This window comes from Lagenorhynchus albirostris, chromosome 3 (assembly GCF_949774975.1).
Source record: "Lagenorhynchus albirostris chromosome 3, mLagAlb1.1, whole genome shotgun sequence".
Lineage (NCBI taxonomy): Eukaryota > Metazoa > Chordata > Mammalia > Artiodactyla > Delphinidae > Lagenorhynchus > Lagenorhynchus albirostris.
In genome coordinates this window covers 29,904,859-29,920,092 of record NC_083097.1, presented here as the reverse complement: position 1 = coordinate 29,920,092, position 15,234 = coordinate 29,904,859, and the positions used below count along the sequence as shown (strand labels likewise).

The window sequence follows — 15,234 nt, the reverse complement described above, 5'->3', positions numbered from 1 at the left end:
GACCGGTAACAAAGGACCGTGTATTGTATGATTCCATTTATATGAAGTGTCCAGGATAGACAGATCTATAAAGAAATGAAGAAGACTGATGTTTGCCTAGGGTTAGAGGAATGGGGTAATTTGGGGGTGATGGCTAGGAAGTGTGGGGTTTTGGGGGGGTTAGTAATAATGTTCTAAAATGTATTGTGATGACAGATGCACAACTCTGTGAATACACTAAAAGCCATTGAATTGTACACTTAATATGGGTAAACTGTATGCACGTGAATTACATTTCAAAAAAACTGTTAAAAAAATAAAAAGCATCTTGAAAATAAGATAAATCTAAGTCTACCAATACCAAGAAATAATTTTAGGGACTCCATATAAATAAAAGCCCCTCTCTTTCTATTGTAAAATAGATTTCTATCATTCCAAGGAACAAGGAACAAGGGGAAGTTAGTGGTAGAGGGCGAAGTCTGACAACAAGGATGTCTCTAGCAGTTGAAAGTCTGATACACACTGCTATATATCCAAATATGCTTATGTGATTTATACAGCACTTTTCAGGCCCTTGACTTTACTTGGTAGGTGTTAAGTTAGTGTTCAGGTATTTATTTAATGGGAAATTATATACTGACATTAGCCATCTTTCCATAGAATATCTGTTTTCTGCTAAAATCAAATAATGATGCCACGTATCCAGTTCAGAGGGAAAAAAAATGAATAAAGTCAACAGATTGAATTCTTTCAATTCTAAGATTTTTCCCTATAAAATTTTCATAAGTGTTTCTTGCCTCTACTCATGTGAATACTGGCAAAAAAGGGGCTAAAAATTATGAAATATAATGCCTAAGTGATATTAGAAATTTTGAAATTGTCAATCATGCTTAGATTTAATAGCTTATACTATTCATGGAAATATGCTTATAGTTTTGTTCTCATACTGACTAAGAGTCATATTCTCTCACAGTAAATGTGTTCCTACATCATTTAATATGTAAACGTTTTGAATGTACCCATGAGTGTTATTGTTATGAATTTCCAGTTTATTATTCTTAAATATGTTTAAGAACTACTACATTAATGTCTGGCTCTAAGCCTAAGCATGCCAAAGGAATGCTTTCAGATATGTCATTAAGCACAGGTCCCAAGATAAGACTGCCAAATTATATTCTAAAATTTAAAACTATAGCAAGATTCCAGTATAGAAGCTACTAATGTTTCCATCTTTTTTAAAAAAATAAATACTTACTGTGTAGGTAGGGTATGCTGATATTAAGGATTTTATGGTATGTATCAATTTAGGAAAATTTTGCAATATTCTTTAGGAAAGTTCGTTTTAAAATAATGAAACTTCAGCTCTTAGCACAAACTCCTTTGAGAACAGGGCATTCAAATTACAGGTTAAGGAGACATGATGTAGTTGAGAAACCTTAAAGTACAGAAAGAAATTCTGGAAAAGTTGCAAATTAAAAAGAATAGAGGCAACAGTCAGACTGTAGTACTTTTCAGAGTCAGAAGAACTTTGGGAAAAACAAACATGCAAAGCTATGTGCGCACATACCCATATTCATACTGTGCTATAATGAAAAACCGTGTTCCCAAATTTCATAGCATCGACATTTTATTGCATTATCTCCTACTAGATAGAGACGCATCATGCTCTCTGGAAGCATTGGTAATTAATGTAAAGCACTGGTAGAGAAGTTTATACCACAAACGGAAAGAAAGTAAAGAGCTTGGTTGGCAACACTTTCTTTAAGCGACTGACAACTCTTGGTGTGTGTGTGTGGGGTGTGTGTGTGTAGAACATTAAAGAAACATGAAACAAGTTAAAATCATCTTAAAATATTATTCCTGTCTTATGTGTTCTTTGCTTTTAGAAACATAATGAAGTATCTCGTATTTGCTTCAAAATAATCCAGTGGTGGGAAGGAGTATAGGTGGGGGAGAGGGTCCGGGGGTATTATAGATGACACAAGATTGTGTGTGTGTGTGTGTGTGTTTATTCCCCCCCCCCCAACAGCACTGACAGGTCCTGGTAATATAAATATCATCTCAACAGGTTGGATCTAGGAGGGCTACAATCATCTTGCCATCATGCTCTTACAGAATTCTTTCTAAATGATTAGCCAGGAGCTTCTTCTGACTTGTTTACTTGTCCCCAGCACCACAGAGCTCAGACACTGGCCTCCCTTCATCCAGTGCCCTGTGAGAGGAAACCCCCTTGGTAATTTAGGGGAAGTTTCTTCCCTCTGAGGAAAACTCAGATGGAAACTCAAGTAATTGTTTAAAAAATTAAATAGAAAGACAGCAAAACCTATTTCCCCATACGAGGGAGTACAGGAAATGGACATTTGAAAGCAGTACTAACTGATAATGTAGATGTTGCTGGGTTAGCAAAACAAGTGCAATTACGGGTAGTGCGCTGGCCTCCAGCCTGGGGATCTGGGGTTATTACAAAGATCTCCATGAAGAAGCTAAAAAGAAGATTATCTTGCCTAGAGAAATAAATCTGCACAAACATAAGGCTTGAGAACCTAGATTCTACCCAGACTCAGAATCGGCTGGATCATTCCAGCAGATCAATCCTTCAGCAGAGAATACCGTCACCCCAAAGCCTTCTTTCTGCTTATCATGAAATACTCACTAAACACGGGACAGAGGGAAGATGGCGTACTGTCCCCTGCAGACATACAACCCATGGCATTGCCACAGAAAGCCTTGTCTGGCTACAGAACCTTCTCTCTTTCTCTCTATCTCTATGTCTGTCTCTTTCTGCTGGTAGAAACTCCAGCGTCTTTTTACTTGGCTTTATGGGACACACAGACGCCTTTTGTAATGGAATGCAGGTTCCTAGTCATTCCCAAGGTGAGCAGTTCTCCTAGCAGAAGTCCATTCAAATCGAAGTCAATAGACTGGGTGTCTGTGAGGGTCCTTAAGCACAAATCTCCAGTCAGAATTCATCAGGATCCATCATTGCTCTACTGAAAGCCATTATCATATCAGCAAAAGAAAAGCATCTCTTTCCAACACGGCCCACAGACCTGTAGTTCCACAGTAGTTTGAAAGAAATCACCAAACTGGTAACATAGGGGAAAAAAATCTTATTTTTCTTAGAGAATAATTTAATTTTAAAAGAAGTTTTAAATTTTTCTTTCTTGTTAATTTTATTAAAGAAACTTTCAAAAATGTCTTACAAACCAGAACCGATCAAAACCACAGGCTACATTGAAGCTGCTGAAATTCACAGATAAAAATTCCCAGGAATTCCCTGGCAGTCCAGTGGTTAAGGCTCCGTGCTTTCACTGCTGAGGGCCTGGGTTCAATCCCTGGTTGGGTAACTAAGATCCCACAAGCCGTGTGGCCAAAAAAAAAAAAAAAAAAAAAAAATCCCAACTCATCGAACCCCAAGCCTTCTGGAAAGTCAAATCTCACACAAAGCCTTGAGCCTGGGGCTTCTGATCTTTCAATTCAAGAACTGTTCCATTTTTACCACAAAAGTTTTTCCATAAACGTTCAATTCTGAGGGGTTAGGTTACCACAGGCTGAACCCCTCTGAGCCAGTGGTTTGTTGCAGCTGACCCAACCCCAGCTGGTATTAGCAGAGGATTGGTTCCTGGTGACTCTCCCTACCCAGTCACGTGACACCTGGAGCTCTGGGTTCAATTTGGGGAAACAATGGGATTCAGGAGAGGGCAACCCAGTTGGTAAGGGGCCTAGAAGGACTGGGCACATGAGAAGAACTGGGAGAGAAATTCTAGGCTGTGCTCAGATGCCCTCTTGAAACTGGCTGAAGAACTGTGCTCCATGGGGCACAATTAGCACCACTAGGTGGACCTCGCAGGAGACAAGTGCAACTCAAGTTCGGACCACCTAAGCATGAAACTTTCAGGAGGCAGCTGATGGCCACCTTCCGGGGTGCTGGAGAGGGGACTCCTGTCCTGGGCGTCGGGATGCATAGCGTCACCTCTCTCTGCCTTCCAGTTTGGACAGCCTCAGTCTCCTGTCTCTCCTCCTGAAAGCTGAGTGGCTCTGCTCTGAAACGGAAAGTTTCTGTGGCTGAAACCCTGTTAGGTGCCTCTTCCCTCTGACTTCCCATCTGTGAGGCTATGTTCCCCGGGGTTACTTTTGCTGGGAACGTCACGGGGCACCCCCCTCTGGCTCTTACCGTGTTTAACGGTGAGCCAGGTGTGAGGAAAGCAACAACAAGCTGCTGACTGGGGAGCCTGAAAACTGGAGACTCAGGAAGAGGGATGGCCTGATACTCAGTCCCTACTTTGTCCTCCACTGGGCTCTTCTTCCCTGGGTCACTGTTCCCGTGACGCTGCACTCATGAGTCTATCTCCCAACCAGACTCTGAACTCCTTGAGGTCAGGGGTCTTGTCTTCCTCATTTGGGACCCTCAGGTCCTAGAAAAGTGACTGGTACATAAAAAAGCTCAACAAGTGCTTAGTGAATGAAATTGTCTGCGACAGAATGGTAGACATTTTCTGGGACAGCTAGACTTAAATAAATTTGTCTACGCTTTACCAAAACCCAAATCCACTAAAAATAAATAAAAAGCATTTAATTTCCCAGATTTCCTTTCTATAGGATGCAAAAAAGCCAGGGGATCTCTTTAGCCCTCAGATGGATCTTCCCATTAGATCTTACAACCTCTCCCTCTAGACGAATGTTATTTAGCCTCCCTTCCCACGTTTGTAAACAGATGGAGACAGAAAATAAAGCGGGGCCAATGGTTGGCTTCAAATGAGCTGGGCTGAAGCTGCTTTCTCGGTACCTTGTTTCCAGGCTGCCATGAAGTGTGTTCGAGTGTTGAGACAGACTCAGTTTGTCAACGTTTTGATTAGCCGGGAAGGCTCCGCTTTCGGCATGTGAGCAGCACGTGGAATTTGCTGCCCTGTGGATTCCAGGGTGCCACACACTGGGGCTAAGTTTCTCAGGAAAGACCGGGCAGTTGTATAACCAATGATAATATTTAGAATTATGCAGCTGTGATAAGGTCATCCCATCCCTCACTGCAGGGCAAAAACCAATCCCTTCCAGTAGAGAGGAAGGAATTTTCCCGTGCTGTTACTCCATTACTCATGGTTTCTTTAATTTACCTTTAATAGGAAACTGATAGCTGTAAGGATCACAGACATACGAGACGTGAGGAATCTGGAGGCTTAGTTACATGCCCCTGAACTGAAGCTCTCTTCTTCTTCTAGAATTTTCACTTATACAATGTGGACCAGGACAGCTCTCACTGCTGCTACTCTGACTGCCAATAACTACCATTAATTGAGCACATACTGTGTGCCAGGCATAAATCCTCAGAACAACAGACCCACGACATAGGTACCATTAACACCTTCGTTTTACAGAGAATGAAAAGGAGGCCCAAAGAAACTCCTCCCTACCCGAGATGGATATTTTTTTTCCCTCCTTCAATGAAATGTATGTGTGGGGGAAGAAAGGAAAGAAATCTACAGTCCCTTTTCTTGTACATAGATGCCTGGGGTATTTCACAAAGGCCTCAGCTATACCCCTGAGTCATGACAATGAATAGTTTAAAATATTAAATTTTTCTTGTGTGATTTTGGCTTTCATTTTTGCAAGGCCTTCACAAACCTTTCACATGTCCAAATACTAAGAATTGCCTAGCTCATTTTTTGCCCTCTTGTGTTAAAGGAAATGACAAAATTTTAGATTATTTTTACTGTAACTGTCATTTCTCTGACACTAAGGGCCATACTTTGAGGTATGCCATTTATTGTCTGTACTTTTATTTTCTCAGGTAAGAGAGCCTTTTGCTGAGTGTAGCTTGTTGGCTTCAACTACAGTTAAGTCCCACATTCCATTGAGTTCATTGGTCTATAGATTTGGAAGATGTTTGTCAAAAGGGATGCATCCCCCTTCCAGAAAACTGGAGACACGGAAGATTCCTTTCGAGGTAAGTGATTGAGAAGGAAGGCACACTTAGAATGAGAAAAGAAGAAAGCACTAGTTTTCTGAAAAAATTCCAAAGTAAGGAGGAGGTGATGGTTACGTCTACACAGAGCAACCTGAAATGGAGTTTAATTATTATCTAGTGAATTTCATCAGGGTTAAGTCAGCCGAGCCAACTCATAATTCTCGCATGAAATATCTAGTCTGGCTGCTTATCTTGACCAAATCAATAGAAATTGGTGCCAATCCCCTATTTTATTGTGCGGTATGTTGGCATACAAGTATTCTTCTTGTTCAAAAAAATAGGTACTTGAGTGCAAATCTAGCCATTAGGCTTTCTCCAGCTTCTCTCTGGCAGCTTCTGGAATGCTAATACACACCAAGGATGTTTGGAAGGATTGAAAATTTCAAATTCAGAAAAAGGAGAACATGGCTTACAGGGGGTCTAGTGCCACAATTCACCAACAGGGATGTTCCAACTATGAAAACGTAACTTCAATGTCTCAGGGTTTAAATGTGATTAAATGTACAGAACCTTCTAAAACAAAATGCCAAATGGAAATAATGCAATAAGGGTTTCATGCATTTCAGCTTCTGTCTGCACAGACCCTGGGACTTTTGAACTTAAGAGTGCTGAGTTCTCGTGTTCCTGTCGGGCGCAGAAAAGGCCAACGTGGCTAGGACACAACGTGGTAATACCCAGAAGGTGGAGGAGAAGTTTTCCAACAGTTATTTGTTTAGTAAACAATAAATGTGGTGTTCAGTAGCTGATTCCATGTTGAGTTAAGCTTCGATATGGAACTGCCAACAGTGGAATGAGGCAACATATGAAACCCAGAGATAGCCTGATGGGAGCACAAATCTATCAGTGCATTTCTTATGATTAATAGCACTGACACTGAAACCTGAGTTCCAATATTGGTAGCCCAAGGGATGGATTGAGCCTGCAGATGTTAATTATGTCAATGTTTGAAAATCTAGGTTCTTATCAATTTTTGGATTTCTGGATTCTTTTGAAAAATTGGAAGATCTGGCCCTTGCTGACACATGGCAACAATTGGCTGGAGCTGATAGTTTTCAGGTCACAATCTTGCCTCTCTTTGTCTACGCTATTCTGCAGCGGGTCACTTTCCATTTATCATCACACTCATCTCTGTTACCTCTCCTGTCAAAGAGAAATATTTCTCTGTATCCATGACTCTACTAAGTAGGAAAACAAAAAGTAGCCTGAAAGGGCAGCTTCATGTATATACATCGCCCGCTTGGCCACTGGCCGCCCACTTGGCATCTGAGTTTGCTTTTCCATTCTAAAATAGTGGACCCTGACTTTGTTGTCTCCCAGCACATTCTCCAATAATGCTTCCCAACACATACAGGGATCCCCTGGGGTGTGTGTACTTTGCAAAAGTCCCCCCGCCTCCTCATTCACACTGAGTCACACCCTGCTTTGGTTTAGAATCCCTGTACTTAAAACCATGAAAGAAATTCTTATGGAATCTATCACTCATTCCAGTTGATCATGAATATCTAAATTACCATGTAGCTTGGAAATTATTCCTTTGAGATCAACACCTTAAAAAGATCTTTGGCAAGCTAAATTAAGCCGCTTCTCTTAACAGTCCTGGAAAAGAGCTGACACTCTTTTAATGGTCCCTAGTGGCAGCATTCCCAACTTGCAATTAGGTTACATTTTAAAAGTTCATTTTATACTGGTTGTTTGCAGCTTATAATTCCTTTCTCTTTAACACCAATATTATAAATGTTGATAATTTCTCCAAGGTTTACGCACAATTTCTTTTTAACCATGCAGAGGGATTGCATCATAGTGGGTTATCTTTTTTCGCAGAAAAATTACTCAACGAAAGCTCTTATTCCTTCAACAAAGTTGATGTATTAAGTATTAGAAAATACCAGGAAATTCCACTTCAAATAACTGTTAACTCGGATTGCTACTAAAGGGAGCTAATATTTCCTCTAGTTGTACCAAACGAGGGCTTTCCTCTTATAAAACCCACTGTAGCACAGTGGGACTTTTAGCACAATTGCCAGAAAGCAGAAACCTCTAAACACTGTTCTCACCCTTGAAGAGACAGTATAAAGGAACCCAAAACCCCACAGTTTGCATCCAGAAAAACTGCAGGTACTCAATTCAGACTCCAGCCAGTAGGGATGGTGGGAAGGGACTCCCTGTACCATTAAACAAATAGTGGATGTGAGTTCTGTCCTCTAAGTGCTTCTGCAAGAACTTGTTTCCCAGGAAAATGGCAGCACATAGATAATGAGGATGTGCCCTCACGTCAGCATGAATTTAGCTTCTCTGATAAGAATCGTGGCCGCTGTGATTACCTCTGGTCAGCAATGGGCCAGGCCAGTTTCAAAAACAAGTGCCCCAAATCATTCTGTCTACTTGATTGTTTTATGGGCACCTCATCCTCCAATGGAAGCTTTATGTACATGCAATCACTTGTTTGAAGACCTGAACAAGTAGAAGCCAGCAGAGGTCTGCAAGGCGCTGAAAAAAAAACAAACTGACATAGTTTCTCTCCAAGTAATGGCCAGCCCTCCAAGGCATAGAGCAGTCAGAATCTTGCCCCAAGACTTTTGAGTTGTCCTATGTTGTTCTTATTACACAGAGATCTTGAAAGGCGATTATAAATATCCTTGAGAACTCCCTGGGCGGAGGAGGGGGGGAGAGATGCTCGGAGCCACAGAACGATCTGCCTAAGTGTCGGCAGTAAGCCAAAGACAGAAGAGAAAACAGGGCCAGTAATACCTGAGTTCTGGGTTTTAGCTACAAACTCAGAAATCATCCTGCTGGGGCAGTGTCTATGGACATTCCTTCTCCAAGTCAGAGATGTGCTGTGGGGAAAGAGAAGAGTTTTCTAAAACTTCTTGGTTCTGTTTGTATTCTCCAATCACAGGTACCAGTGACTCTTCAACCATTTCCCATGCAGGCGTAAATCGTTATTTCGCGTTCACAGAAAATAAGAATCCTATCCTGCAAAGCTTCCGTGCCTTGAAAATCCAAGTGTCAACTGACAAAATATCTGGATGGGGAAAATCTCCCACCCCCTCCCCATTCTCCCACCAGCGTAAAAGGCAACGGGGGTGGGGGACAATGGAGAAGGGAACGAAATCATGCGGGTTCACCAGGAAAAGATACAGTGTTGGTGGCAGCAGAGTTGGTGAGTGTGTTGTGGGCATTACCTCTTGATGAGGCTTCCAAGAAGGCTCCCGCTCAAGTCGTGGTGGCTCTGAGAACAAGCATTCTTGCATCAATAGCTAATAGGCTGTCCAACCAGATGTTATCTGGGTGGGATAAGAGGGTGAGAAAACAGACCTGTTGTACGCTGTTGTCAACTACATCGCTGTGGGCAGAGAAGGCTGGTTGTGTAGTGTTTAGCAGTGCGCCTCTTTTGTAGTGAGGCAGACCAGATTACGTGGCGGTTCAAATCCGTTTCCTCTTGTGATTGGTAAAATACGAGAGTTATAATCATTCATGCATTACTAAAGCCTCCTTTCCATCATTTTGAAGGGACTTTTATTTTCTAGAACAGAGCATGCATCCAGCAGAAACCTAAAGCGTTTGTTTTTCTAAGCGATCTTTTGCAATAAGCACACATGAAAAAAACAGAACAAAACTGCATAGGGTACCTGTGACGAGACTGGAGATGATTAGTGGTAACACCAGCATCTGTAACATCCTCATCAGAAGTTCCCCGGGAAAGGAGAAGTATTTGACTTCCCGGTAGCTCATTTTGTATGGTCGGAGGGTAAATCCAAGGATTGTACCTGCAGGAGAAAAAACAAAAACAAAACAAAGAAGAAAAGTTGAGTCTTTTTCGAAACTGTAACAATCGTAGAAAAATAAGCAAGCATTTGGCCTACTATCACTCCTGTCTAAGGAGACTCGATTTATTTAAGCAGCAAATATCTGTGCCACTTTGGAGCAAGGGGTGTGCCTATCTTTTCAATCATAGTCTGGAAGGGTCTGGCTGAATTCAGGGCTTCGAGTAGAACTCAGAGAAAAAATGTTCCTGGTCTTAGCAAATGAAAAATTTCTTTGTCTAACTTGCATGCAGGGGAACCAGTTTTGACATGGCCCAGGACACAGTCATAAAGGGGGCATATCTAGGAAACAAATCACGTATCCACACACAAGGCAATAAAGGAAAAAAAAAAAGGCTTATTATAATGAAGTTCTTTTGCAACAACAGATGTTAGAACTGCTGGCATAACCACTTATAAAGGGTAGTGTAATTTTATTTTTTACAATTAAAAAAAAACTCCTCTTGTTCACACTGTTAATCCATTTTCATCATCTCCCTGTCTACACACCACACCTTCTGTCTACATGGTCCCGATATTGCCTTGGCAACTATATTGTACAGACTTGCTAGTTGCTGGCAAAAGAAGACTACAAAGTTAGCAGAGACTTTTTCCAAAAGTTTTCCCTGAAAACTTAGGGCATAATAAGGGAAAGAGAAAGCAATTTTCCCCTTAATTTGATTCTGCTCCTGGAACTTCAAAAAATATTTAAATGATTAACTCTATAGGTAAATCAAATTATGCTTGGTACCTTTGGAAATGTTCAGAAATTAACAGATGTACTGAATAATTTACTCCTTCTCCCCTTTCCTTAATAAACTTTCTTTGCCCCCCCCCAAATTTTCTTATTCCATTATTGTAAATATTTTCAAAAATTTTACTAAACAATGTGAGTTATAGAGAAGTACTGAGTAGTCTAGAGGCTACAGGTTGGGGGAGGAGAGAGAATACTGTGTAGACACAAGTTTTTCCAAAGGAAGCAAGTAGTCCTTTAAGGAAACTGAACCATCCTAACTTCTTATGAAATGAGACACAAAGTTCATTTCAATTGTTACTGCAACTCCAATTTCAATTCTTGGATTCCCGCAACATGAAGTATCCATTCTTTGATTACATACCGTGATATCGCAATTACGAGTTGAATCTACATGACTAGAAAATCCAGCTGACCCTGTTTTCAAGACCTTCAGAAAAATATTTATTGCTTTTTCCCAATGTAACAGTAATATGTTCGGGAGAGAAAAGTGGATTTGGAAAATGTAGAAAAGAGGAAGCAAAAGCCTGCCTTTATTGGTTCTACCATTTAAATAGCAAATAGCTAATACTGACTGAGCTCTCTCTATCTGCCAGGCATTGTTGTTAGTGCTTTACCTGTATTAGTATCAATATATTTAATCCTCACAAAACTCCCAGGACATAGGTACTAATTTACCACCAATTTACTGATGGAGAAATCTAATAATAGTGAAGTTAAAACATGCCCAATTTCAACAGCTCTTCCATATCAAAGTCAAATAGCCGTCCATTCAAGTGGCAGAGCTGGGATTGAAACCCAGGCAGTTTGGACCCAGATCTCACATTCTTGACTACTTTTCATACTTCCTGTCTCTTCAGTAGAGCAAAGACAACTACTGTTAGTGCTTCCCTGAGCTTCTTTCCGGAATGTTCTCTTACAGAGTTAAATACACAGAGATCACGCAGACTATACTTTTCCATATATAGTCACCATAAACATCACTTTTAAGCCTCATGATAGCAGATCCAGTGATTGTACCAAAATTTACTTACTACCATTTTTGTTGTTGAACACTTGGTTGTTTCGCAGTTTTTACTTTTATAAAAAACACCATTATGAATATATGAAGGCTGGTTTTTACCTAGAGGTATTTTGTTTAGTGTAGTTCAGGGAAAGGGAACCAGTGCATTAAAGAATCTGGTTACCAGCTGTGGGGAGGAGAGAAATAGGTGAGGGAGATTAAGAGGTATAAACTTGCAGTTACAGAATAAATGAGTCATGGGTATGAAACGTACAGTGTGGGGAATATAGTCAATAATTATGTAATATCTTTGTAGAATGACAAATGGTAACTAGACTTATCATGAAGATCATTTGGAAATGTATAGAGACATGGAATCACTATGTTGTACACCAGGAACTAACATAGTGTTGTAGGTCAATTATACTTCAAAAACAAACAAACAAACTCATAGAGATCAGAATTGTGGTTACAAGAGGGGGTATGTGTGGGGAAAGGAATTGGATAAGGCAGTCAAAAGGTATAAACTTCCAGTTATAAGACAAATAAGTACTAGGGATGTAATGGACAACATGACGAATTAACACTGCTGTACGTTGTGTATGAAAGTTGTTGGGAATTCCCTGGTGGTCCAGTGGTTAGGACTCCGTGTTTCCACTGCAGGGGGCATGGGTTCAATCACTGGTCGATGGACTTTCACTAAACTTTTTGTGATAATCATTTCATGATGTATGCAAGTCAAATCATTATGCAGTACATCTTTGTGTGTGTGTGTGTGTGTGTGTTGTTGTTGTTGTTGTTTTTTAGCCGAGCGGCAAGACTTGCGGAATCTTTGTTCCCAGACCAGGGATTGAACCCGGGCCCTCAGCAGTGAAAGCTCAGAGTCCTAACCACCGGGCTGCCAGGGGATTCCCATGCTGTACATCTTAAACTTATACAGTGCTGTATGTCAGTTACACCTCAATAAAACTGGAAGAAAAAAAAATAAAGCATATGACTACCTCAATTCATGTTATCAAATTGCTTTCCCAATGGATTGGCCCAGCAGTTTAATACCCCATTAGTGAATGAGAAGACTTTATTTCCCATACCTCTAGGAATGGAATATTATCATAAAACCTTGTTAAAAGAAGCAGAATTTTTGAATGAGTAAATAGTCTGTATATTAGTTTTCTTTTGAATTTACTTAATATCTGATGACCATTCCTCCTAATTGTATTTTCACCAGTCATTTACTAAATCCTGATAGTTGAAGAGTTTATGTATGTGTGTGTATATTTGGTATAGATTCTTTATATAATAGAGATAATTACCCTTTGCCTATGTTTAAAATAATATTTGCTATAGTTTTTTTCTAATTTGCTTGCCATATATTATTACTTAAAATATACAGGTGTTCTACAAATAATGTCTACACATCTTTTTTATTAAGTGATTTCTTCAAGAGTTATAAACTTTAATTTCCCTCACCCTCCCAAGTTTGAGAAATCTTCAATACATTTCTCCTTTTTCGATAGTTTGCTTGGTTTTAAAATCTTAAATCTTTAATCTCCCTGGAACTCTGTTTGGGGTAAGGTATTTAATTTCAATTTTCAGTGTACATTATTCAATACAACAGTATTAGCAGCACAAAGGAATTATAAAAAGCTCTGGTTATATCTGGTTCTTTCCTACTTGTTCATATAAAGGTCAAGTTACTAAAATCTGTGCTTTATCTTATAATAAGTAAGCAAGGAATAAAATAAATATTATAAAGTTTACTTCCAATCAAATGTATTTTCACTGGCATTGGTTATGTTTTGTGACTTTTATTTACATGCATTAAAACGTTTGTCATTCAATTGTAACAAAAAACATGCACAGTAAGCCCAAGAAACTCATTTTGGTCTTCTGGAATTTGACCATACCAAGCTAGTAGGAATTTTAGATATCCTTCAAATAACAATTTAAGAACAAGCTTGGTTTTACAAGACCCTTTCTAAATACAGTTTTAGAAATGTATTTACTCATGTACAACAATATTTTCAAGGGTGGGTAGGATCCTGCCTAGTCCAGAAATACCCATTTAAATTATAATTCAGAAAAAATTGGTAAGATAGCTGCTCTACTAATGATACAGAGCAACAGAAAGACAGTCAAGGAGGCAAAGTCTCAAGAGGTGGTGAAATTTTTCATCTGTCTCCTTCCAGTCAAGATGGTCTTGCTTGAAAGTGTAGTCCTGGCATCTACCCTAGAATGTCTCTGTTTCTTTACCGTCTCCAATACAGAAACCACATTTTCTAAAAGCTCTTTTTTATAGTAGGAACTGCAGAAAGATGACATCATTTATTTATAAGGGATAGTTTTAAGTCAAGTGCTTTGAAGAGACGAGTTGTTTAGAGTGATAGCACATTGCAAATACACTTTGAATCCGTTTTGTCCCTGACTGTGCTTTGGTTTATTTACTGTCTCTGGGTTTATCAAGCGAGCCATTTCTACTCTTAGGAAAGATAATGTGGGGAAGGGCAATTTTTATTGAGCTCTTACTATGTGTTAATGGTGGTGTGATCCTCATCGCAACTTTATGAGGTAGGTATTATCATATCTATTTTAAAGATGAATATGCTGGTGCTCAGGAGTTAGTTAACTTGCTCAAGTTTACAGAGCTAGTAAGTGGTTGACCCGGGGGCTTCCAAACAAAAGCCAGTGCTCTTTCTACTAGCTTGCTTGAAGACAGTTCTCAAATGCACCTGGCCTCTGGGTCTTCAGCATCTCTAACCTCCCAAATTGTAGAAGCACTTGAGTACTAACCTTGGATCTGCTAGAGATGTCCCAGAGGCACCTTCGGAACCTTCCACAGGTCCACTTACTTTTTGAGGATCCCACGATATGGTTATTAGTATCAAGTCACTGTTTAAAATGGTTACACCAAGTCCCTTTTCATGGAATGATTTAACTAAATGTATATAGAATTTATGAATTAAAGTAGCCTGCCTTTTCCCTCCAGTGCACACATTTTAATCCTTGGAAACCATCAGTAACAAAGGTGGGAAAGACATTAAATGAAAACATGCTTCAGGTTCTCATGCTTAATGACAACAGCTAACAGTCTTCAGCACATGCAAGATGCCAAGTTCTCACAAGCACAGATGCCATGGAAGCCAGGACTGGTACTACCCATATCTCACAGATGGAGAACCAGTCACTGACAAAGTAGGTAAACTGCCAAAACCACAAACCTGTATAGGTCGGAGCCACAGTCAGCGTAGAGAGAGGTCAAGCTCTTCTCAAGGTCAGCTGAGTGGCTGAGGTGGGCTTCATACCCAGCTCCAGGGCCCAGACCCTCACCCACTATGCTGTACTCATGGCCTTTCACTAGACATGGTGCGAATTTAAAGAGCCTAAGTTAGGACACAACATTTTATCTACATTTTCATTCTCTTTTGAATTAGGTTAACTAAATATAGAGCTTAAGTTGAGGAAAGATTTTGTTGATTTTACTTAATGAAGTCCACATCTAGCTTTTTTTCAGTTCATTTGTTAAATGAATAAACAAAAGCCATTTTTTTCTTCAGCTTTCTGCTGGGACAGGCAGCGTTAGAGGTGAAGCCAGTGTGCTGAGGTCAGCCAGCTCTCAGCATCAAGTTAAGAGGAAATGCTCTGCATATGCAAAGATGGCTTTTCTGGGTAAGCAATTCAGGTTTCTGATTACAGAGCCCAGCAACGAAAAGAGTCTTCCCTGAAAACGAGTTCT

General features: G+C 40.0%; 1 protein-coding gene across 1 annotated transcript in view; it reads right to left on the bottom strand.

Annotated features, from left to right (window-relative positions):
* Window positions 1-15,234, bottom strand: part of SLC1A3 (solute carrier family 1 member 3) — a 74,585-nt gene that overhangs the window by 44,696 nt on the left and 14,655 nt on the right. Inside the window, exon 3 of the mRNA XM_060146030.1 lies at window positions 9,571-9,708. Within this exon, the coding sequence (XP_060002013.1) occupies window positions 9,571-9,708 (138 nt within the window). The remainder of the gene's footprint in view (window positions 1-9,570; window positions 9,709-15,234) is intronic.